The sequence below is a fragment of the Nannobrachium achirus genome (genome assembly GCF_963921795.1).
Source record: "Nannobrachium achirus genome assembly, chromosome: 19".
NCBI lineage: Eukaryota > Metazoa > Chordata > Actinopteri > Myctophiformes > Myctophidae > Nannobrachium > Nannobrachium achirus.
In genome coordinates, this window is record NC_137826.1 from 36,257,279 (window position 1) to 36,277,611 (window position 20,333).

General features: G+C 43.4%; 2 protein-coding genes across 3 annotated transcripts in view; one reads left to right on the forward strand and one right to left on the reverse strand.

Annotated features, from left to right (window-relative positions):
- Window positions 1-7,523: 7,523 nt before the first annotated feature.
- Window positions 7,524-8,738, forward strand: LOC308304800 (programmed cell death protein 2-like; the record flags this gene model as incomplete). Its single annotated transcript, XM_080749430.1, has 1 exon — window positions 7,524-8,738. The coding sequence occupies one exon, from the start codon at window positions 7,524-7,526 to the stop codon at window positions 8,736-8,738; it is 1,215 nt and encodes a 404-aa protein (XP_080605556.1).
- A 3,749-nt stretch (window positions 8,739-12,487) lies between these two features.
- Window positions 12,488-20,333, reverse strand: part of tcf7 (transcription factor 7) — an 86,628-nt gene continuing 78,782 nt past the window's right edge. Inside the window, exons 12-13 of one of the 2 annotated variants that reach the window (XM_080748400.1) lie at window positions 19,656-19,728; window positions 12,488-15,348 (exon numbers count right to left, since the gene is read on the reverse strand). In XM_080748400.1, the coding sequence (XP_080604526.1) occupies window positions 14,985-15,348; window positions 19,656-19,728 (437 nt within the window). In that variant the 3' untranslated portion in view covers window positions 12,488-14,984. Of the gene's footprint in view, window positions 15,372-19,655; window positions 19,729-20,333 lie in introns of both variants that reach the window. The other variant, XM_080748398.1, reaches the window with a different exon arrangement.

Here is a 20,333-nt window from a genome sequence, read left to right on the forward strand (position 1 = left end):
TCTCAAAAAATCTATAAAAAAAAGAAAAAGCAACTCTTGCCACTGTGCGATCCATCCTCCTATGAATACATGTTGATCTAAAAGGACACCGCACTAGTCAAGTCAGAGCGTGGTGGTAACCAAAAAGTATTCATTATCTATTTCTAAAAAGTATTCATTATCTATTTCTAAAACCTGCATGATTGTGCTATAACTCTGAAACGGGCCCTCTATATGAAGGTAGTATGGCGTCTTCTCGTTTTATTTTACTATGTACTTGCTATGTAATTGCTTAATTTGTTTTGCGCCTTCTTTTGATATACTAACGGTGCCTGCGATACCCGTGTTGGGACCTTTTATAATAGAGAGACTAGTGCGATGCCCATTACAACACAACTGGCATCACACTACCTCTGGTCCTCAGCAAAGTCAACCGGTGGGACGGTCCTCGAGATACGCGAAGGAAAAATAAACAGAGATTGTGCTTTGATAGAGACCAGGCCTCCGATTTCCTCTCATACTCCGGTACTGATAAGAAATATTGGGTATAAGCCTGGCAACCTGATATCAGCAAACATGCACGAGAATGACGAGATTGCTATTAACATGTGCCCCCAGATTTCATATGGAAATCTATAAGATCTAGGCCTATCTTATGGATTTCCTGTGCAATAGATAGACAGATGGAGAGACTAGTAGGGTACTCAGAGTTGTGTGGGTGAAATAGACATGAATTACCTAAAGGCCAGTTGATGACGTCAGTACTGTGATGTCAGGAATCGCTGGTTGAAAGTCAAGACCCATAAGCTACTTAACAGTTATGGTATAATATATGTAGAATAAAGATAGATAGCCTAGCATTTACATAGGCTATATATCATTTATATCTATGATTTCTACCTTTATAACAGAAACTAGAAGCTCGGCCGCCCTTCGGGCAGCCGAGCGTCTAGTCGGCGCCCTGGCCAACTCGGGAACAATGTAAATAGGGAATGAATGCCCCACCCTTTAATGCAAACCCCATTATACCTGTTGTCATAGGATCTGTTTTGACCATCTGTTTGCGTGTGTCCATTTATGCCCATATATGGAGATATCTGTAGGACCCGTATTGACCATCTGTTTGCCTGTGTCCATTTATGCTCATATATGGAGATATCCTTCGGGCGGCCGAGCGTCTAGTCGGCGCCCTGGCCAACTCGGGAACAATGTAAATAGGGAATGAATGCCCCGCCCTTTAATGCAAACCCCATTATACCTGTTGTCATAGGATCTGTTTTGCCCATCTGTTTGCGTGTGTCCATTTATGCCCATACATGGAGATATCTGTCTGTCTACGTCCATTTTATGCCCATATATGGAGATCTCTGTAGGACCCGTTTTGACCATTTGCCTGTCCGTTTATGCCCATATGGAGTTATCTGTCTGTCTGCGTCTATTTTATGCCCATATATGGAGATCTCTGTAGGACCCGTATTGACCATCTGTTTGCCTGTGTCCATTTATGCTCATATATGGAGATATCTGTATCTGTCTGTCTGTGTCCCTTTGTGCCCATTATGGAGATGTCTGTATCTGCCTGTGCCTCCGACTGTGTTGCAGACACAGTGCCGGTTCCCCTTTAATGCAAACCCCATTATACCTGTTGTCATAGGACCCGTTTTGACCATCTGTTTGCCTGTGTCCATTTATGCCCATTGACTCGTGGCGTACGTGATGTCAGAGCCTTTTATGAAGTGATGTCACAATTAGTCAGCGCTTGCGCCGATTTCCTCCGGAACAGCCTGATGTCAACAATCAGCTCCGCATAAGGAGATTCCGAACGTTTTGCGCCGGTTCGGAAAAAACGTGCGTCGGGTCGGGTCGAGGCCCGGCACTGCACTCCGCGCCGCGGCGGGGAACGTGCGTGCCGAATCTGAAGCCGGTGGGACGAACGGTTCTCGAGATACGCGGATTACATACACACAGACAGACAGACAGAGATTTGTCGCATTTATAGATAGACTAGAAGCTCGGCCGCCCGAAAGTCTGCGTCCTGGCCAACTCGGGAACAATGTAAATAGGGAATGAATGTCCCGCTCTTTAATGCAAACTCCATTATACCTGTTGTCATAGGATCCGTTTTGACCATCTGTTTGCGTGTGTCCATTTATGCCCATATATGGAGATATCTGTCTGTTTACGTCCATGTTATGCCCATATATGGAGATCTCTGTCGGACCCGTTTTGACCATCTGTTTGCCTGTGTCCATTTATGCCCATATATGGAGTTATCTGTCTCTAAGCGTCCATTTTATGCCCATATATGGAGATCTCTGTATCTGTCTGTCTGCATCCATTTTATGCCCATATATGGATATCTCTATATCTGTTTGTCTGTGTCCCTTTATTCCCCATTATGGAGATCTCTGTATCTGTCTGTGCCTCTGACTGTGTTGCAGACACAGTGCCGGTTCCCCCTTTAATGCAAACCCCACTATACCTGTTGTCATAAATGGACACAGGCCATATGTTTGCATGTGTCCATTTAAGCCCATTTATGAACATCAGAACACGTCTATATGCGTCCATTTTTTGTTGACTCATGTGGCGTACGTGATGTCAGAGCCTTTTATGAAGTGATGTCACAATGAGTCAGCGCTTGCTGACTCATTGTGTGGGAAAACCGCGCGTCGGGTCGGGTCGAGGCCCGGCACTGCACTCCGTGCCGCGGTGGGGAACGCGCGTGCCGAATCTGAAGCCGGTGGGACGAACGGTTCTCGAGATACGCGGATTACAGACACGCAGACAGACACACACGCAGAGACTTCTCGCATTTATAGATAGATGTTCCCCATTCAGTCTGGGGGAAATTAATTCACTAATAACTTAATGGCCATATAATGGAGATCTCTGTGTCAGTCCTTGTCCCTTTTATGCCCATAAGCCTATATGAAGATCTCTGATGTCATCAATATTAATAAGCCCATATCTTGGAATGCCCATATAAGGGATTACTGGTTGAATCTGCATTTTCCCATATTTGGCTTCCATGTCTCATCATGTGGTCTATCACATGCGACATTGTCAGATATCTATGACTATGATGTCAGTCAAATCCATATTTGGGAAATCACATTCCCAATCAAGTAAAATAGTCTATGGAGAAAATGTATTCACCATCACTCACAAAGGCCTACTCCGACAGACCGACACTAATAAACCTGTACCTGCTAGCTTTTCAACAGTACAAGAGGTGGTCTGACGACGTTCGCTGTGATCTTCGAGTTGACGCTGGCTGTATCCAATCAGGGTGCGTTGTAGGGGTGATGTCATCAAACACGTGTAGCCTACTGTATAAAATGAGTGGTCCGACAGGTTTCTCGGCAGTAGAAATCTAACAGAAGCAGATGTCAATAGTTATCAGTGAAACTTTTGTATCTGCAGTATTATTTTATTAACCAAAGTAGAGGGAGGAAGTGTTTGAAACAGAAGGGCTCATCGGAAAACTACAAGACGAAGTAATCTATTTTTGCTGACACTTGGGTTAGCTTTGGCTAACCTAACGCTTATATAGCCTACTTTAAACAGTTTATACAGAGTCTGTCAAACGACTTCAAAGGCCAAAATGAGTCGTGTCGCGAAATTGCCTTTGCACGAGCGTCATATGCTGAGGAAGAACATGTCATCGATGGAGAGCAGAGTCGGCATGCGTCAGAAGCACATGGCCATTTCCCGGGATCGCCAGATGGTCCGGTTCATGCAGAACCGGCCTTTGATGCAGGCCGGCCTGTCTCACCAAGAGCAGAGGCTGAACCTGAGGCGGCGCCTGGGAGTAAAGCTTCCCCCCAAGGTCACGCTGAACCACACCACCGACCTGTCTCTGAACGACCGCTTCAGGCCGCACAGCGTGAGAAACCCCAGGCGTCAGAGGCACTTGGCCAGTGGCCGTAACCGCCAGCGTCGCCTGGCCCATCATCAGATGATGGAGATAGACAACCAGCCTCCGCTGCAGTCTGAGAGCGATCTGATTCAGCAGCATCACAACCTGAAACAGCGACTGGGAAAGAAGAGCAACATTCACCAGAGGCTCGGCCGGCCATTGCGTGGAGGAACGAGCATGGTAGGCAGAGGAGGGGAGATGCTCGCCCTGTCCAGAGGATGGGGGGGTCGTGGAGGAGCCGCCATGAAAGAGGCCCTTTCTACAGGCGGCGGGCCGGTGGCACGTGGAGCCTTGCGTAGACGCAGGCGCCAAAGTGGAGGTGCACCCGTACACGGAGAGGGAGGCAGAGGTGTCGGAGCCAGAGGTGGTGGTGATGGTGGTGACGACAGTCGCACCGGTAGCGACCGGCGCGGTGGGTTCCCTGGCCGAGGTGGGCGTAGGCGAAGGCGGGGCAGAGGTGCCGAACGCCCACCGGTGACCCGGGAACAGTTGGACAGCCAGCTGGACACCTACATGTCCAAGACCAAGAGCCACCTGGATGCTGAGCTGGACGAGTACATGGCCCAGAAGACCGGCTGAAAAGTCTCTACTTAAAATGCATAAAGAGAGAAGGGTTCTTGCTGGAGGAGAGACTTTAGAGAGGCACTGCCTCCTGCCTGCCAAGCCCTAACTAAACCCAATGCAGAGGGCCTGGAAGGCTGCAAGGCGTTGCTGCCATGGAGTGTTTGAACCAAGGTTATTATATAAAAAAAAAAAAAAGAAAAACTTCAAAAATAAAAGTAAATGACAAAAATATAAATACATTTTGTTAATTAGAAAATAAATTACTTTGGCATAAAATGGGGTTTGAATCCATCGCAGTGCATCCGGCTTCACTGAGCGTCTATTATACGATCACAACTCATCTGGCTGTGTTCGGGGGAAGGAATCTGGGCGGGGAGGGCCGATCTCTGTCGCTGCGCTGTCCACACCGACTGAGGGTGTTGGACGGGAGGAGTAGGGCGGAGGCGCTATGTCCTCCTGGTGGGGGCTCCTCGCTGGCAAAGGAAGGTGAGATATTAGCGTACAATAGTAGTAGTGATAGGTTGGCGCAACAACGACTAAATTGGAACAAGATTCTTGTTACAAGAAAGCTAATCTAACTAATTATTTTAAATAAATAAAATAGATAGAATAAACGTAACAAAAAAACTAAATTAACTGAAACCATTATACTTAAAATAAAATAGAAATATATAGGCATAGAGAAAATGTCTTCAGTTTTGTGTTTGAATTGTAATTTTCTGCACTTGATCTAGCAAAAACGAGCAAAGCCACGGTGGAAACCAACTGAAACTAAACTGAACTGAACAAAAATTATATAAAAGAAATCAAAATAAATATGAATGAAAATTACAATAACTCTGGTTTGAACAGTTTTTTTTTTCTTTATTTTTTGTTTTTTTCTTTTTCTTTTTAAGCCTCCCAGGCATAATGTTTTCAGGTTGTCTGTACGAACGTCCATGCGTCCGTCTCAACCTTGTGAACAAGATATCTTGAGGAAACACCTCAAGTGCGAACCAATGTTACTATAGTTTTTCATTAGTTTGACTTTATTTTGACATTGTTTTCAATTTCAGTCTAGTTTTATTACGTTTTTAAAGTGGATTTGCTAGTTTAGTTTATTTAGTTTTCTAAACCATTGGAACCATTATAAATGTGCTCATCCATGCTCAGAACTGTTCTGTATACTGTGGAAAAGAGCCTTTATACTAGTATACCATTAGGTGTTAGTTTAGTTTTTTTCTTTCTCTCTTTTTTTTTGCAACTGGTAGGGGTGAGATTCAAAAAGGTCAGAAAAAGTGTTATGTTAAAAAATAGAAAGATAACATTTCATATCCACCCAAAATACTAAGCTCATGTAATTGACAAAGACTAATACTAAGGACATGTCAGACTTCAGTTTGTTTTGTAAACAACACAAAATACAGCTTTCCTTTATGGAGGGAGCGTGGTGCTGTGTGAAGTCGGCACCGTCGGTATAGTTCTCCAAAAATCACACCCAGTGTGAAGTGAGCAGTGCTTTTTGAATTAATTCACCCTTTGTCAAGTCCCACCCCATGTCGCTTCCATAATAAAAACAAGACTTTTCATAGCCTCATTATTGCTATTTAAAGTACCAAAAGAAAAACATCTATGTGATATTAATAAACTAGACCAGGTCAACCTGGTTGTGCCAGACCCCCTGTCTGTCATCATCATTTATGACATCATGCCTTTTGTAGGCATGTCATCATCATGTCATCATCATATATACCCTTTATATAGAAAAGGGACAGACCGACATTTGCTTATGTAGGCCTACCCATTTCATGGGTCTGGCAAAAAGGAACAAAAGAGTACAGTAGTTACATTGCAAAACAGGGGGTTTCCCCCGAAAATACATGTTTTAATTAGTTTAATCCTCTGAAACAGGCAGAGGGCAGAGAGAGAGAGAGAGCAGTGCATCTTGGGTGACTCGCACTGACCAGGAAATTGTGGAACTATAGGCTTGCTCTCAACATAAAATGTATTTTAATTGTAATTCTGGCCATTTAAAATATATGTACCCAATCGAATATCTTAGTTACATCCATATCGTTCATGTGAACTAGATTCTTGAAGCTTATTCATTATAATTATCGAAATCGCTATGACCGCGCAGCACCGTACTGCGCCGCGGCCGTGCCGCACATCACCGCACTGCGGTGAAAGAATGAAAGGACTTTGTCCCACTGCATAACTCCGCCCCCGGTAGCAAAAGTGAATGATTTTTCTGGTTGGCCAGTCAGGGACCAATCAGAAGGCTGACGAAGGGTGAATTGTGAGCTCCAAGAACACACTGGTTGTCCCCACTTTATATTTATTCCGGCACTTTTTTGGCATCCTACTACTTCCACATTCTTTCGGCTAGAAAACTTTAACTTATTCTGCTTTACACAGTTATTACTGCTCGAATGCTTGCTACTATAATTTGTGAGGCCGTAATTCGTTTACGACCCACTATATTGGAATATTCCCCAGTGGTCTGGCAACGGTATAGTATCTTTCCCACTTTAAATAGACTTTAATGGTGTATAATTTAACTTTTTGCATAATAATTATTTTATTGTAGCTACATTTTAAATGGTCAAATTTTAGCAGCAGATTTTAGCAGTTAATTCAATTGATTTTTTCTTTAACGCTTTCTGACCCCAAAAGTCCAATGAATTCAATGGAATCTTTCTGTAACTTTTACTGTAGTGTAACCCCAAAGGTCCATCGAGTCCAAAGAAGAGTGGTGTGAGCTTGAGGATTGGTTAAGCTTGCCCCCTCCCCCTAAGAGCAGTTATACAGCATTCCCATAAATGGGCATGTCCTGCTGTGCAAAAATACACATGACATCATCATAAACCAATTATAATAAAGCTTACAAATGTTGTCAGACACCATATCAATTACATGGATATACACAATGTACACAACAGCACATTTTAGCAGGTAATTCAGTGGACCTTTTCTGTAACATATTTCGTAAGTGTAACCCCAAAAGATGATCAAAATTATAGCAGTTTTACTTTCGGGGGCCACTGTCAACATGTGAATTGTGTGAAAAAACAACAACATGGCTGCATCATCTTCACCAAACGAGATCATAACAACAACAACTCTGATCGGCTTGTGCGACGGGGATCTGGACGCCACACATTCTTCCTCTTTCTCCACCAACAAGATCGGGGGCCTGCCGGACCCTGTGCCCGCGGTGCGCTGGCAGCATCCCCGCTGCACTGCGTGCGAGGCTGCCCTGGTCCATGTGGTCCAGGTGTACTGTCCGCTGAGCTCATCTCCCTATCACAGGTGCATACATGTGTTGGCGTGCTGCAGTCCCTCCTGCAACGGCGGACGGGACACCTGGAAGGCTGTGAGATCCCAGTGCCTGGAGGCCGACGTGGAAGCAGCTGCGAAACCTGAGGCGGTGGAAGCAGTGAATGTTGTTCCAGCGAGCAGCAGCACGGACTGGTGTGAGGATGCTGATGACTGGGGCAAGGAGGATGAAGACCCCTCTACACACCCCCACAATGCAACACCTATACACACACTAGAGCCAGGGAGCACGGCCCCTACAGCTGTTGAGTGTGAAGTCAGCGAGCAGCTGGAGGATCTGAGAGTGAGTGACTCTCAGACCGAGCGGCGGTGTGTTCCTGTCGTCCTCCGTCCGTTCTACGTCAGCGTGGCGGAGGAAGATGACCTTTATGCACAGCAGGGGGATGTCTTGGAGCGCCATGTGCGGCGGCTGCTGAAGGAGTACGAGCGGAGAGAGGGAGTGCGCGTGGGGGAACTGGACGGCTGCGACGCCCCTGGCCGAGACGGAGAGAAGTACGAGAAGACCAAAGCCAGACACGGCGACACCGTCTTCTCCAGGTTCATGAAGAAGATCTCCGTGTGCCCGGAGCAGATCCTGCGCTACTGCTGGAACGGTAAACCTCTCTTCATCTCGGAGACTCCTTCCAACATGACCCAGGTGGTTCCCCGCTGTGGAAGCTGTGGAAGCCCCAGGACCTTTGAGTTCCAGCTGATGCCCGCTCTGGTGAGCCTGTTGCGGGCTAAAGACTCTAGCATCACCAAAGACTGTGACCCAGCGGCGGTGCTGGAGTTTGGAACCGTGCTGGTGTACACGTGTGGGAACAGCTGCTGGCCCTCTGGCTCAAGCAACACGCCTCGAGAAGAGTTCCTTTTCGTCCAAGCAGACCCGGACCAGAAATTGATCTCGAATATAATTTTGAAAAAAAAAGAGAAAAAAAGAAAGACGGCAACAAATAGTGTAAAACAAAAGCGATAGGCTTATGGGCTCGACTCTATGAGCGATGATGGCTTCTGCTGGGGAAACTGAACGACAGGGGCATTTCTGCCTAATAGACCCCAAGCTATACACGTCTCTGTCTTGTTGCCACCTGCAGGACCTGAGCACTTTAGAACAGCAAAAATGCTCAGTGCAAATTATTATCAAAAAGACCTACTTCTAGAAGTGGACGTCTGCGTCTGCCTAACCCTAACCCTAACCCAAACTTCAAATGAAGACACAAAAACCTGCCGACCCACAGTATTAACAAATCACTCAAAACAAAAACAGAACTAAGTGATAAATACTTGTAAACTTGTAAATTGACTTTGAGACGAGCCCCCAATTATGTTACGGCCCGGCCTCGGGGAGCCTTGGGTGCAACACAAAATGGACTCCCTCCTTCCCAGTCCCCAAACTAACCCACGTTAGCAGTGAAACCTCTAAATTACTGCAAAGGCTAAAATACAATCAAGACAATAGACTGGTGTGGTTTGAAGACTGGCGGGGAGGAAGACATCAGAGGGACTGGTGGAAGCCATCTTTATAGACATAGCCTGGTCACATGAGCCAATCACCAGAAGTAGCTCTACCTATTAATTAACCACTCATTCACACCATTCACACCAGCTGGTATTCACTCACTCCTCACCACTCACTCACAAAATGAGGGGGAAAAGACAGGGCAGCACAGAAATACATGTGACCCTTCGGTCATAACAAGCTGCAATTGGAAATCGCTAATGTGGTTGCCACAGTGCTGTGTTCTACCTGTAATGCATGTATACGTGTCTGCTGTCGGAAATGAGAATATGAATAGCGTCTGCCCTCGTGAACCTTTCAAAGTAGCGTATTTGATAGGCATTATGCACTGGTGTATGTATGCCCTGGCCACACAAATAGCCGCGGATCATAGATTATAGTATGCCCTCAAAAGAAAAAGTCTAGAACACACCACTGGGTTGCCATGACGCGAGTCACACTTGCGAATGAATTCTGTCTTACCATTTGAATTTTCCCCATTCAAGTTAATGGGGAAAATGTATTCACTAATACATTAATGGCCATATATGGAGATCTCTGGGTCAGTCCTTGCCTGGCTTAGCCAGACTATATACTATTGCAGTATCCTCTCCTTGTTTTAACATGGGTGGATTGTATAGCACCCATGTTAAAACACCTAACCTAGCACAGCTAGGTTAGGTCAGTTCTTGTCCCTTGTATGCCCATATATGGAGATCCCTGATGTCATCATTACTAAGCCGATATCTGGGAATGCCCATATATGGACATATTGTGTCAGTCTCATGTGGTCTATAATGACAGACATCTATGATGCCAGATGTCAGTCATCTCCATATTTGGGAAAAGTTAATTTTTGCATTTTCCCATTCAAGTCAATGGGGAAACTTAATTCACGAATAAATGTATCTTTTAATAATAGTTTAATAATAAATTAAGCTATACTAAAAGTTTGGCGGCTACGTGGCCCTCACAGTTACGTTGTACTGCGTAGTTGTGTACATGTAGGAAGGTGTTGGTTTTGAGCAACGAGTATAAATGGATGCATGTGGACAATTGGGTATGAATGCATATGGGCAGCTGTTGATGGAAATTAGCCCTGCAAGACCCGAATTAATTTCTACTGGCCCAAAAAAATCAAAAAAATCAGATGGTGTTGTAGGAGTCCTAATCACAGGAAAATGTAATATTAAAAAATTAATAATGTTTTTGTAAGGTTTTATAGCCATAAATCATAAATCATGCTCTAATTAGCATTTTGGGGATATTCTTCACAATAATAACATATGTACATGTTCTATACATTCTAATGATCACGAAAAACAATATTACAGGCATTTTACTTATGTTTTAGTGAGGAATATAGCTTCAGTTAAAAAGTGATTTGTTGTTCGTCCAGACGCTGGAATTTCAACTTCTCTGGGAGGTGTGAACTGTGAATGTCATTCTCTGTGGGGGGTATTTATATGCAAATATCGTGGCCAATGGCATTGTAATACTAAACAATAGGATTTAATGGTGATGTTAATGTGAAAAAAACAGGAAAACTAATTATAACATTTTAAAATGTTGCCAAAAAGCAACGCTGGGCCTTGCAGGGTTAGATAGCATTTGTTGTTAGATGTCATGGTTTATTGTCATGCTGTAATATAGGACAGTGTTTGTTGCAACATACAAATAAGACAGGAAATAGTACTAAAATGAAATGATATCCAGAATGACAGCATGTCAGTATGTAGTATGAACATTAACAGTGAAGCAGTAATTGGGAGCATCTGTGTGTTGTTTCAGGGGGAAATGGCAAAGATCTGTTGAAGAATGAAGGTCATTTGTCAGTATGCATCCAGATACAGAATAGCAAATGCAAAGTGTGTGATGTAGGTGTAGCCCCCACAGTTAGTACCAGCCATGAACCAGCGACAACAGTTCTGCAAATCGGGCTCAGCCCTATTAGCACGACTGGTTGTGCGTTGGACTGGCAAGTGGGAGTCCCGGGTTCAATCCCCGCTTCCGCATACCACTACAATCTGGCGTTGTCGGCAGGATGAGGAGCGTATCCTCGCGTGAGGGACAGGTCCACGTTGTGTGCGGCGGTCCGTGGCGTGAAGTGCGCAGGGCGCGCTCCAAAGATCAGGGGGTGATTGTAGCCCCCACAGTTAGTACCAGCCATGAACCAGCGACAACAGCCCTGCTAATCGGGCTCAGCCCTATAAGCACGACTGGTTGTGCGTTGGACTGGCGAGTGGGAGTCCCGGGTTCAATCCCGCTTCCGCGTACCACTACATAGGGAAAATAGAATCATAGTCTGAGAAGTGTCTCTATAGCAGTAGTAACATGTGTAATGTAAACAAAGGCTGTTTGAATGATTGTCTTAGGCTAATTAAAGGAGTTCGCTATAAACAATGTTGTCACAACAACGTCAGTAATGCGTAATGCCTTAGTCATTATCCACAATGACAATGTACAGCGCTGGCTCTATTTCCCCTGGAGAAGGCTGTGTAGAGTTGGCCATGAGAGAACACAGGTTGAGGCAAGCATAGCTCGTTCATTCTCTTGGCCCTGACCCTTATTGATGGTAACAGAGAAAGCTAATCGGATAGGGAACTGTTGTCTAATGAATGTGAAGGGAAGCTCATCACCTCTGTCATTGTGAGGTATTCTTGGGAGGAAGATTGTTTCACCCCTGTTTGTGCCTACTGCAATCTCACACTCAATGACTTTGTCCATCATTTGCATTACCACCTGGTGCCATTCTTGAGAGTGCATTCGGGACCTGCTTGCAGGTTTCTAATCAGCATGACTGCTGCGCCTACTTTCAACTTTAGGTTGTGATCAGGGATTCTAGAGGGGTTGACAATGTGTCCGTACACTGACAAATTATGTCCGTGTCAAATGTTAGATTCTCTTTTTTAAACATCATTATAATGTTCTTATTTTGATCAGAAGGCCCAATTACTGAATATCACATACAAAAGGAACCAAATCCATTTGTATACTCTCAAAGTTACAGACCCGTTAGGGTCATTGTGTTTCTGATAATAATTATTGTCCACTCATGTTGTGTCCGTGGCATAATTGGAATTTTCACAGCAATGTCCATCACAAGCCAATATGGCGATGACAACTATTGGCCCATTCCAACTACCAACACTGCAATAGACATGAGTCAATTTTCAGAATATTTTTAATACATCAAACAAAAACAAGGGTATTACATCAGAGGCAAAAGTCATTCAAAGCATAAAAAAAAGACAAATGACAACTTGTGTTCACTCACTGATATGAATAGGCCCATGTATTATAATATGAGCAAATGTTTCTATCACAAGAGCACCCTCTGGTGGAGAAAACAGAATAAAGCAGCCTTGCTGTACAAAGAATCAGCCTACAATGTCTTTTCCAAAGCGTTGGTTCCCAAACCTTTTTCCCGCGGGACCCAAACTTGAAACAATCATCTAGAAAATAGCCGATAGCGCTTTGAGCTTGTAGAGATATGTTATTTTCACTCTATTTGGATTTATTTTCCTGAAATCCCTAAAGATTTTTGAAAATCTTTTGAAGTAATAATGAAGAAGAAAAGTTAGGAAATGGAAAAAAAAGGACAGGAAAATGTGTATTTACTCAAGACCCATAAACATGGGTCCATGACCCCCAAAATGGGTCACGACCCAGTGTTTGAGAACCACTCTTCCAAAGCATTGTAGTCTGGGGTTTGATTGATGCTGCAAAGCAGAGCAGTAATGTAACATAAAGCCAGTGATGTCCTTTCCACTCTGTAACTGTATTTTTGGTAAACTAAAGTTGGTACATCATCATGCACAGCTTCGGAAAATTAACACAAGACATAGTTTGAACTGTTAACAACATTATCAATAGAAAATAACAATGCAAACTTCTGCACAAAATGCTTTTTCCCCTCCCTCTTAGGAGGGCAAGAAAACAGAAAATGTTACGTATTGCTTTTAGAAATTGTGGAAACTAAGGAGTCTACTGAAACTTTCTTTCTTTTTTTTAATATTTTTTCCTTTTTTGGATATTTTTTTCTTTCGTTTTGTTTTTCTTACATAAACATATAAAAGTTTAATTATAGATAGGGAATCCCAACATTTATAAAACTTTACAACACAATAATGAAATATAATAGTACCCATTTTGGTCTTAGAATAGATTACAGAGCTGCAGTGTTCAGTCATACAAAACAGCCAAAACAATAAAAAAGACTTCCTGTTCCTTCTCATGGAGGGATTGAACACCAGCTAACACCAACTGCGCTTTCAAACAACTTTAAAGCTACAATCTGGGACTTATTCTAATGGATAAAACATTACGTTTAATGTAAAATTATATTTAAGGAGTAGTTCACCCCCAAAATGATGATCACTCATGCTATGGAGACTTGAGTTCAATAATATATTTTTGTATTTGTCGCATTCCTAGGACAAAAATTGGATTATAGTAAATGTACCCCCATTGATTCTGGACCCTCATGCATTTGGGTCCAGAAAAAGATCTGGAATCAATGTGGGTACATTTATAGTAATCAAATTATTGTCTTAGGAATGCGACAAATATTATTGAATGCCATTACCCATGGCGTGAGTAATCAATAGAAAAAAAGTCATTTTGGGGGTGAACTACTCCTTTAATACAATATAACTAGCACATCTGCGGTGGTCAGAGGTGGTCTCCCTACTTTTATTGAGAAGTGTAGACCTTGGTGTCGGGTTGAAAAGATCGGACGCACCGCCATCTTTTTTTTGGTTGCAATTACCTCTCTGTTGGGAGAGAGGTATTATATACAACGGACATAGAACCTAACGATTGTAGCTTTAAAACTGGTGTGAACAAACGTCAAAAGGAACATTTGTATCAATAATTGATCTTTCGAGAGTATGACAGCTTGGAAGTGCCTAAAACAAGTAAACACAGAACTTTAACAGAAGGAGGGAGGAGGCTTATTACAAGACCATTCAAATTAATTTCTGGCAGTTCCGACATGGATATAAATAAAACTTTTTGTCAGCACTGACCAGTCGTATCTAAAAAACATAAAAGTCCCCTTTGACATGGAATCGACAGGACTTGGAAGCTGTGAACAAAAACAATTTACACGGCACCCTCCAAGTCAGCACATTGTCGACCATTTTCAAAATGGCTTCCAAGTAGTGAAGTTCTGTGTCCAGAACTGAGGTTCTGCCCCAGTTCTGGACAGGCTGGCAGGCTACTGTTGTTGGTCCATGATTTGTGCTCCCCTTTCATGGTCTCATGATTTGGTCAGAATGGTCGTGAATACTGCTATTCAAGCTATGCTCTCTGTGTAAGGTAGTAAAAGTTAAAGACGGACAATTCTTAGAAGGGTGACGAACAAGCAAATGTAATCTCCCTTTTTTGAGTCATAATGTAGACTTTCTCTCTTCTGGGGGGGGGGGGGAGTACATGATCACTTGGTGTCCCCTCGAATAGAGTTTTGGCCTTTTGACGTCTTCGCGCAACCAGCTGTTGGGATGAGAAAACTGGTCGCAGTTTTGTTTTACCTCTGGTGTGTGAAGCGTGGCGAGTTGATCACAGGAGTTTATTTGGCAAGTCTTCAGTCTTCAACTAACTGAAAAGGATGGAGATGAATGTTGAGAGAGGGCTGGTACAGTACGGCGGCTCTGACGACAGTGACACAATGGGGCAGATTGTATAGTCGATCGTCGTGCTATAGTCGAAGATTGTCCGGGGCTAAAGTACCGCAGTCTTGGCGGCACGCGTGTGCTTGTGGTGGTGGTGGGACAGTTCTGTGTGCGTGTGGTGGTGGTGGCGGGAGTGCTTGGCGGTGGCCGTCCGCGGCCTCTGAGCGATGTCGGCGGCGGTCTGCTCTGGGGGCGTGTTGCGAGCGTGGTGGTGGTGGTGGTGCTTGGCTGGCTGAGGCAAGGGGCTGCGCAGTGAGGGGGAGGCTGGCGACGAGGCCGAGCAGGCCGGGGAGGGAGGGTGGTGGTGGTGGGAGGGGGAGAGGGAAGGGGGAGAGTCTATAGCACTTCCATCTGAAGAAGTTGGGCTGGGACAACCTCTTCCTTGAAGGTAGCGAATGCACTTCTTTTTCCTCCTAGGAACAGTCAAGAGAGTTATCTGTGAATAAAGTGTAGAATGTCACCAGGGTTTACTTTTAAAGATGTGATGTCAACCTCTGAACCTAGAAAGCATATGGACCTAATTTCACACACATCGACGATGGTGGGGGCTGCGAGGCCAACAACTAACAGTTTGAGAGGTAGAGCCTGCACTATGACATTATGGAGAGAATCACTTTATTAGAAACACTGACAACGTTTGGATCCACTCTGGATCTTCTCCAGGTTGGTTTTCAAACTGCCTTCAGAAGATCCTGTGTGGATCCAAACGTTATGATGTTTCTAATGAAGTGATTCATTCTTGCCATGAAGTCAGAGTGCAGGCTCTCTGAACCTCTCAACCTAGACCACTGGTTCTCAACCTTTTGTCATTTCAAGGGACCTTTGGTAGGATCTTTATCTTTGGGGACCGCAATCTACGCTGTAAAGTCCTCAGTGCCAATTTAACTCAGAGAGAGTACAAATGGAACCAAACACGCTCTCCAGAGTTACAGACGCATATGGGTGGATTTGGATTGGTTACTAACTATCAGTCATTTAGCTGGGGACCCCCTGTGCCCCTGGTGGTCCCCTGACCCCACGTTGAGAACCAGTGACCGTTGTAGACCATTATTGGTGTACAGAATGGGTTTAATGCAAACAATATGATCTGGCAAATTACGCTGATACTGATATCAGCATCATTTAAATGTATTGATTTATTTTAATTCATATCAACGTGGATTAGATGATTTGAATAATATAACGTATGTATGTAAATAACATGACCATTGCAGGAACGTTTATACATTGAACCATTTTGTCGTTGTTGGATGGAAACCTTGTATGTCCAAAACCGTTAGTTTGGTATTTATCATCTAAAAAATGTACTAAACTAGTGAAAACAGCCGATCTACAAGCACACACATTGTGTGCTTGTAGATCTGCTGTTTTCACTAGTTTTGTGCGACGGCCTTGTATGATGAAGCAGGGCTTTGCTTTACCTAAAAACGTGCACATTTGAAACTTGGAGATACAAGGTTTCTGCCCGACAGTGATGATTTATTCTTTGGATGTTTTTAATATCCATGCACAGTGATTCCCTTTATTTATATTTTTTTACCCCCTGTTGTTGTTATTGTCTAAAGATCAAGTTAGTTGTTTTTAACTTGAAATTGTGGTTTGTTTTTTTGGTCCCCCCTTCTGGTACTATCCAGAAACCGAGGCAATAATTTCACTGGAAACAAAGCAGGCTTGTTGCACTGCTGAGTACAGCATCAAAGACGTTAACAGGATCCACGCTCATTACCAGAATATGATATGACTCACTGGCTGTCACCGCAAAGGGAAGGCAGCTAGCCCATATTTTGATAGAGAGAGGAAGAGAAAGGGGAGAGAGAGAGAGAGAGAGAGACTAAGACAGCAAAAGAGAAAGTGTTCTCTAAATGTCATAGTTCACCATCAAACGGCACCACGGGCCGCACCACATGAATGGAGGAGTGGAAAGGCAGATGCACGGCATAATGGCGTCGTCAAAGTGCAGCGCTGCAGCGAAGTGTGAGAGCGTGTGAGTGTGTACGCGTGCGCACGTACTGTATGTGCGTGCGTGTGTGTCTTGCTGTGGTGATAAGGATTTGCGTCAAACCACACAATCACCCACCCCTTTGTTGTTGTCTCCAACACACACACACGCACACGCACACACACAATCAAACACATAGATTTCCATGACGTGATGACGGGGGAAGACACCCTGTGACAGGAAGGGGTTGCTACGGTGCACAGCTAGCAACGTTAGGACCGTGTTTCTACACGACTACACTCATTTCTGCAGAATATATCCTAAGTTAATGCATAAAATGTGACTTTAACCTGTTGGTTCTCAAAGTGGGGTCCAGGGGCTGCACTGGGTTCCAGGGGGTCCCAAGCTAAAGTAGTTCAAGGGATAGTTCATCCCCCATGGAGACTTGAATTCATGCATATTTCTTTCTTTTTTGTTCTTTTTTTCTAAGCAAATAATTTGAGGAGACTCTTTGTGTCTCCATAGAGAACAAAGCAGGCTCTTTGTGTCTCCATAGGGAACCACTGCCGGTCATCAAAGTATTGGCTTAGGAATGCAACAAAAACAAATAAATATCCATGAATTCAAGTTTTCATGGGGTGACTTGTGCGCGGGTCCATTTGGTTCCAGTTGTATACTCTCAGAGTTATGGGGGTCCTTGAAATGAGAACATTTGTGGTACAACAACAGTGGTAGAGTATATTTATACAATATACTGTAACATTTGCAGTGGTCTACCTACCCTTCCACTGGTCTAATGTAGGACACCTACTGGTTGACGAGCGGTACTGTCTGATGCTCATACGTGAGATATCTCCTGGCCAAAAGGGGATTGATTGTGGTACATATTTGTCTTTCATGGAGGTGATCCCGGGTTTGAACCCTGGGTAGGACATAGTACTTACAGTACGGACGGGTATATTTAACCCCAAAATAGAATTTAACAGTGTGGGGTGGTGAGAAACTCTTCCACTATAGAATTATTAATGATCATTGTATTGCTGTAATTCTTTATATGAGTGTTTTTCATGTTTGTTATTTATACGGTGCAGTGTTAAACTACAACATGGATGATGGGAGAGAAGGGTGATATGGGATGGGTTAAGCACTGGTGGCTAATGGCTAGTTGATGCTTTGTCGAAAAGAAAAAAAAAAGCATCGCTCAACAAACAAAATGTATTTTCAACAGAAAAAACATTTTGCAGGAGTGACTTTTTTTCCTCACACAATCATGAATTATGCTTTTAAGGTTGCATGTGTGACAAGGTTTTGTGAAACTATGGAAAACCCTGTGGAAAAGTATGGATTATGGGCATGTTTATAGATGCTGAGCAGTAGCCTATTTATCGCCACTGTCGGTAGAAACGTTTTATGTCCAAAATTGTAATTGTGGGCCTGTTAAACTCCTTGAGAGTCTAACAGTGATTACGTTCTGGGCCTATATTATATACTGCAAATACTTGCAGTCTAATCCTCTCTTTCACTTTTCAGCAGTGATGTATTGGCGATTTAATGTTTGGGGCCACACTAATTTAATGACGTCTCACGCACGTCGCTTAAAGGAGTAGTTCACCCCCAAAATGTTTTTTTTTTTCTATTGATTACTCATGCCATGGAGACTAGAGTTCAATATATTTTTTGTTTTTTGTCGCATTCCCAAGACAAAAATGTGATAACAATAAATTTACCCCCATTCGTTTCGGAAACGGGTCCCCATCCGGAATCAATGGGGGTAAATGTACTTGAATCACATTTTTGTCTTAGGAATGTGACAAAAAACAAAAAATATTATTGAACTCTACTCTCCATGGCATGAGTAATCAATAGGAAAAAAAAAGTCATTTTGGGGGTGAACTACTCCTTTAACACCCACTAACTGGAGTTAGCAGACCGTTGCTATGCATCCAGGCTTGCTCCTAGAATATGTTAATGCCTGATGGTGTGACACTACAACTTTGTTGAGGGGTGAACGTTCACGATGTTTTACATAGATGCATGTGCGTGTAGGGCTGTCACGATTATGACATTTTATATGACAATTAATTGTCACTCAAATAATTGCGATTAACAATTTAATTGTGTTTTGGTCATTGACAATTACATTTCTGTTTGGCTTGTAGGCTTTGAAGTTGCACATGACAGATATGACACATAACCTAAATATACAAAGAAATGAAGGACATATTTGACAACTTTACACTTTAAAAAGAACATTGATAGTGGAAATAGCCGATCTACAAGCTCACAACGTAGATCTGCTATTTCCACTATTTTTTTAAATGTTTGAACATATATATATACATTTTTCAACGATTATGACGACGTGACAAATAATTGCGATTAGACGATTATGTAATAATTGTGACAGCCCTGTGCGTGCTCCTGATTAAGATTGACACGACCAATACAACACTGCTTTTCAGGGTCTGTAAGAATGAAGCACCTTAAAGAATCTTAAAACTGAATTAAAGAAACAAATGAATCAAACAATTTGATGAAAATGATTCCATATACTGTGATCTGATTCCATCTAATGCATTACTCCCCATTAATGATATTTCTTGCAGCGGGTTAGAGACAAAAGGGGCGTGCAGAGAGAGATGGATGGATGGATGGATGCAGGGGAAGGAGGGGTGCATGGGAGAGCAAGGAGCGCAGTGAAAGACGGCGCTACAGGGGTTGTGCGAGGGAGAGGTGGGGGGTTCGGGTGGTGGTGGTGGTGGGGGGGCGTCTGGTACACACCTGCAAGGACCGCACCAGTCCGTTTGTTGGTTGAGACCGAAGCGAGCCCGGCATTTCTTAGGGGAGCCCGGGTCTGAACACAATGCACAGCATGCACAATGGAGGAGAAATACAGAGAAAGAGAGAGAAAGAGAGAGAGAAAGATGAGTAGAAAGATGATGAGGAAAATGTTAACATTGATAGATAGATAGATAGATAGATAGACAGATAGACAGATAGACAGATAGATAGATAGATAGATAGATAGATAGATAGATAGATAGATAGATAGACAGATAGATAGATAGAAAGGGAGAGACCAGAGGCTTGTCAGAGCAGAAGCATTGTCAAAGCGGTCAAATCAGAAGCCATCAAACAGAACCGTTAAGCTCGCGATCTCCACTCCATTGCACGGCGGTGTCGCTTGTAGGGATGGGACGATATGAAAATGTCAAATCACGATTATTGTGACAAAAAGAAATCGTGATTTACAATATTATCGCGATAATCAAAATCCATTATCCTCGGGTGGAACATTTGCCAAAAAATAGCAGATCGGCAATTTTTTGCAAAAGACATTTGATAGAGAGAGAAAAAAAAGACTATTAAGTAAGTATATTATAAGTACCTTTTACCAATTATAGAGGGTTTAAGTGGTATCGGATATATGCATGCATGATGGAGGACGATATGATAAAT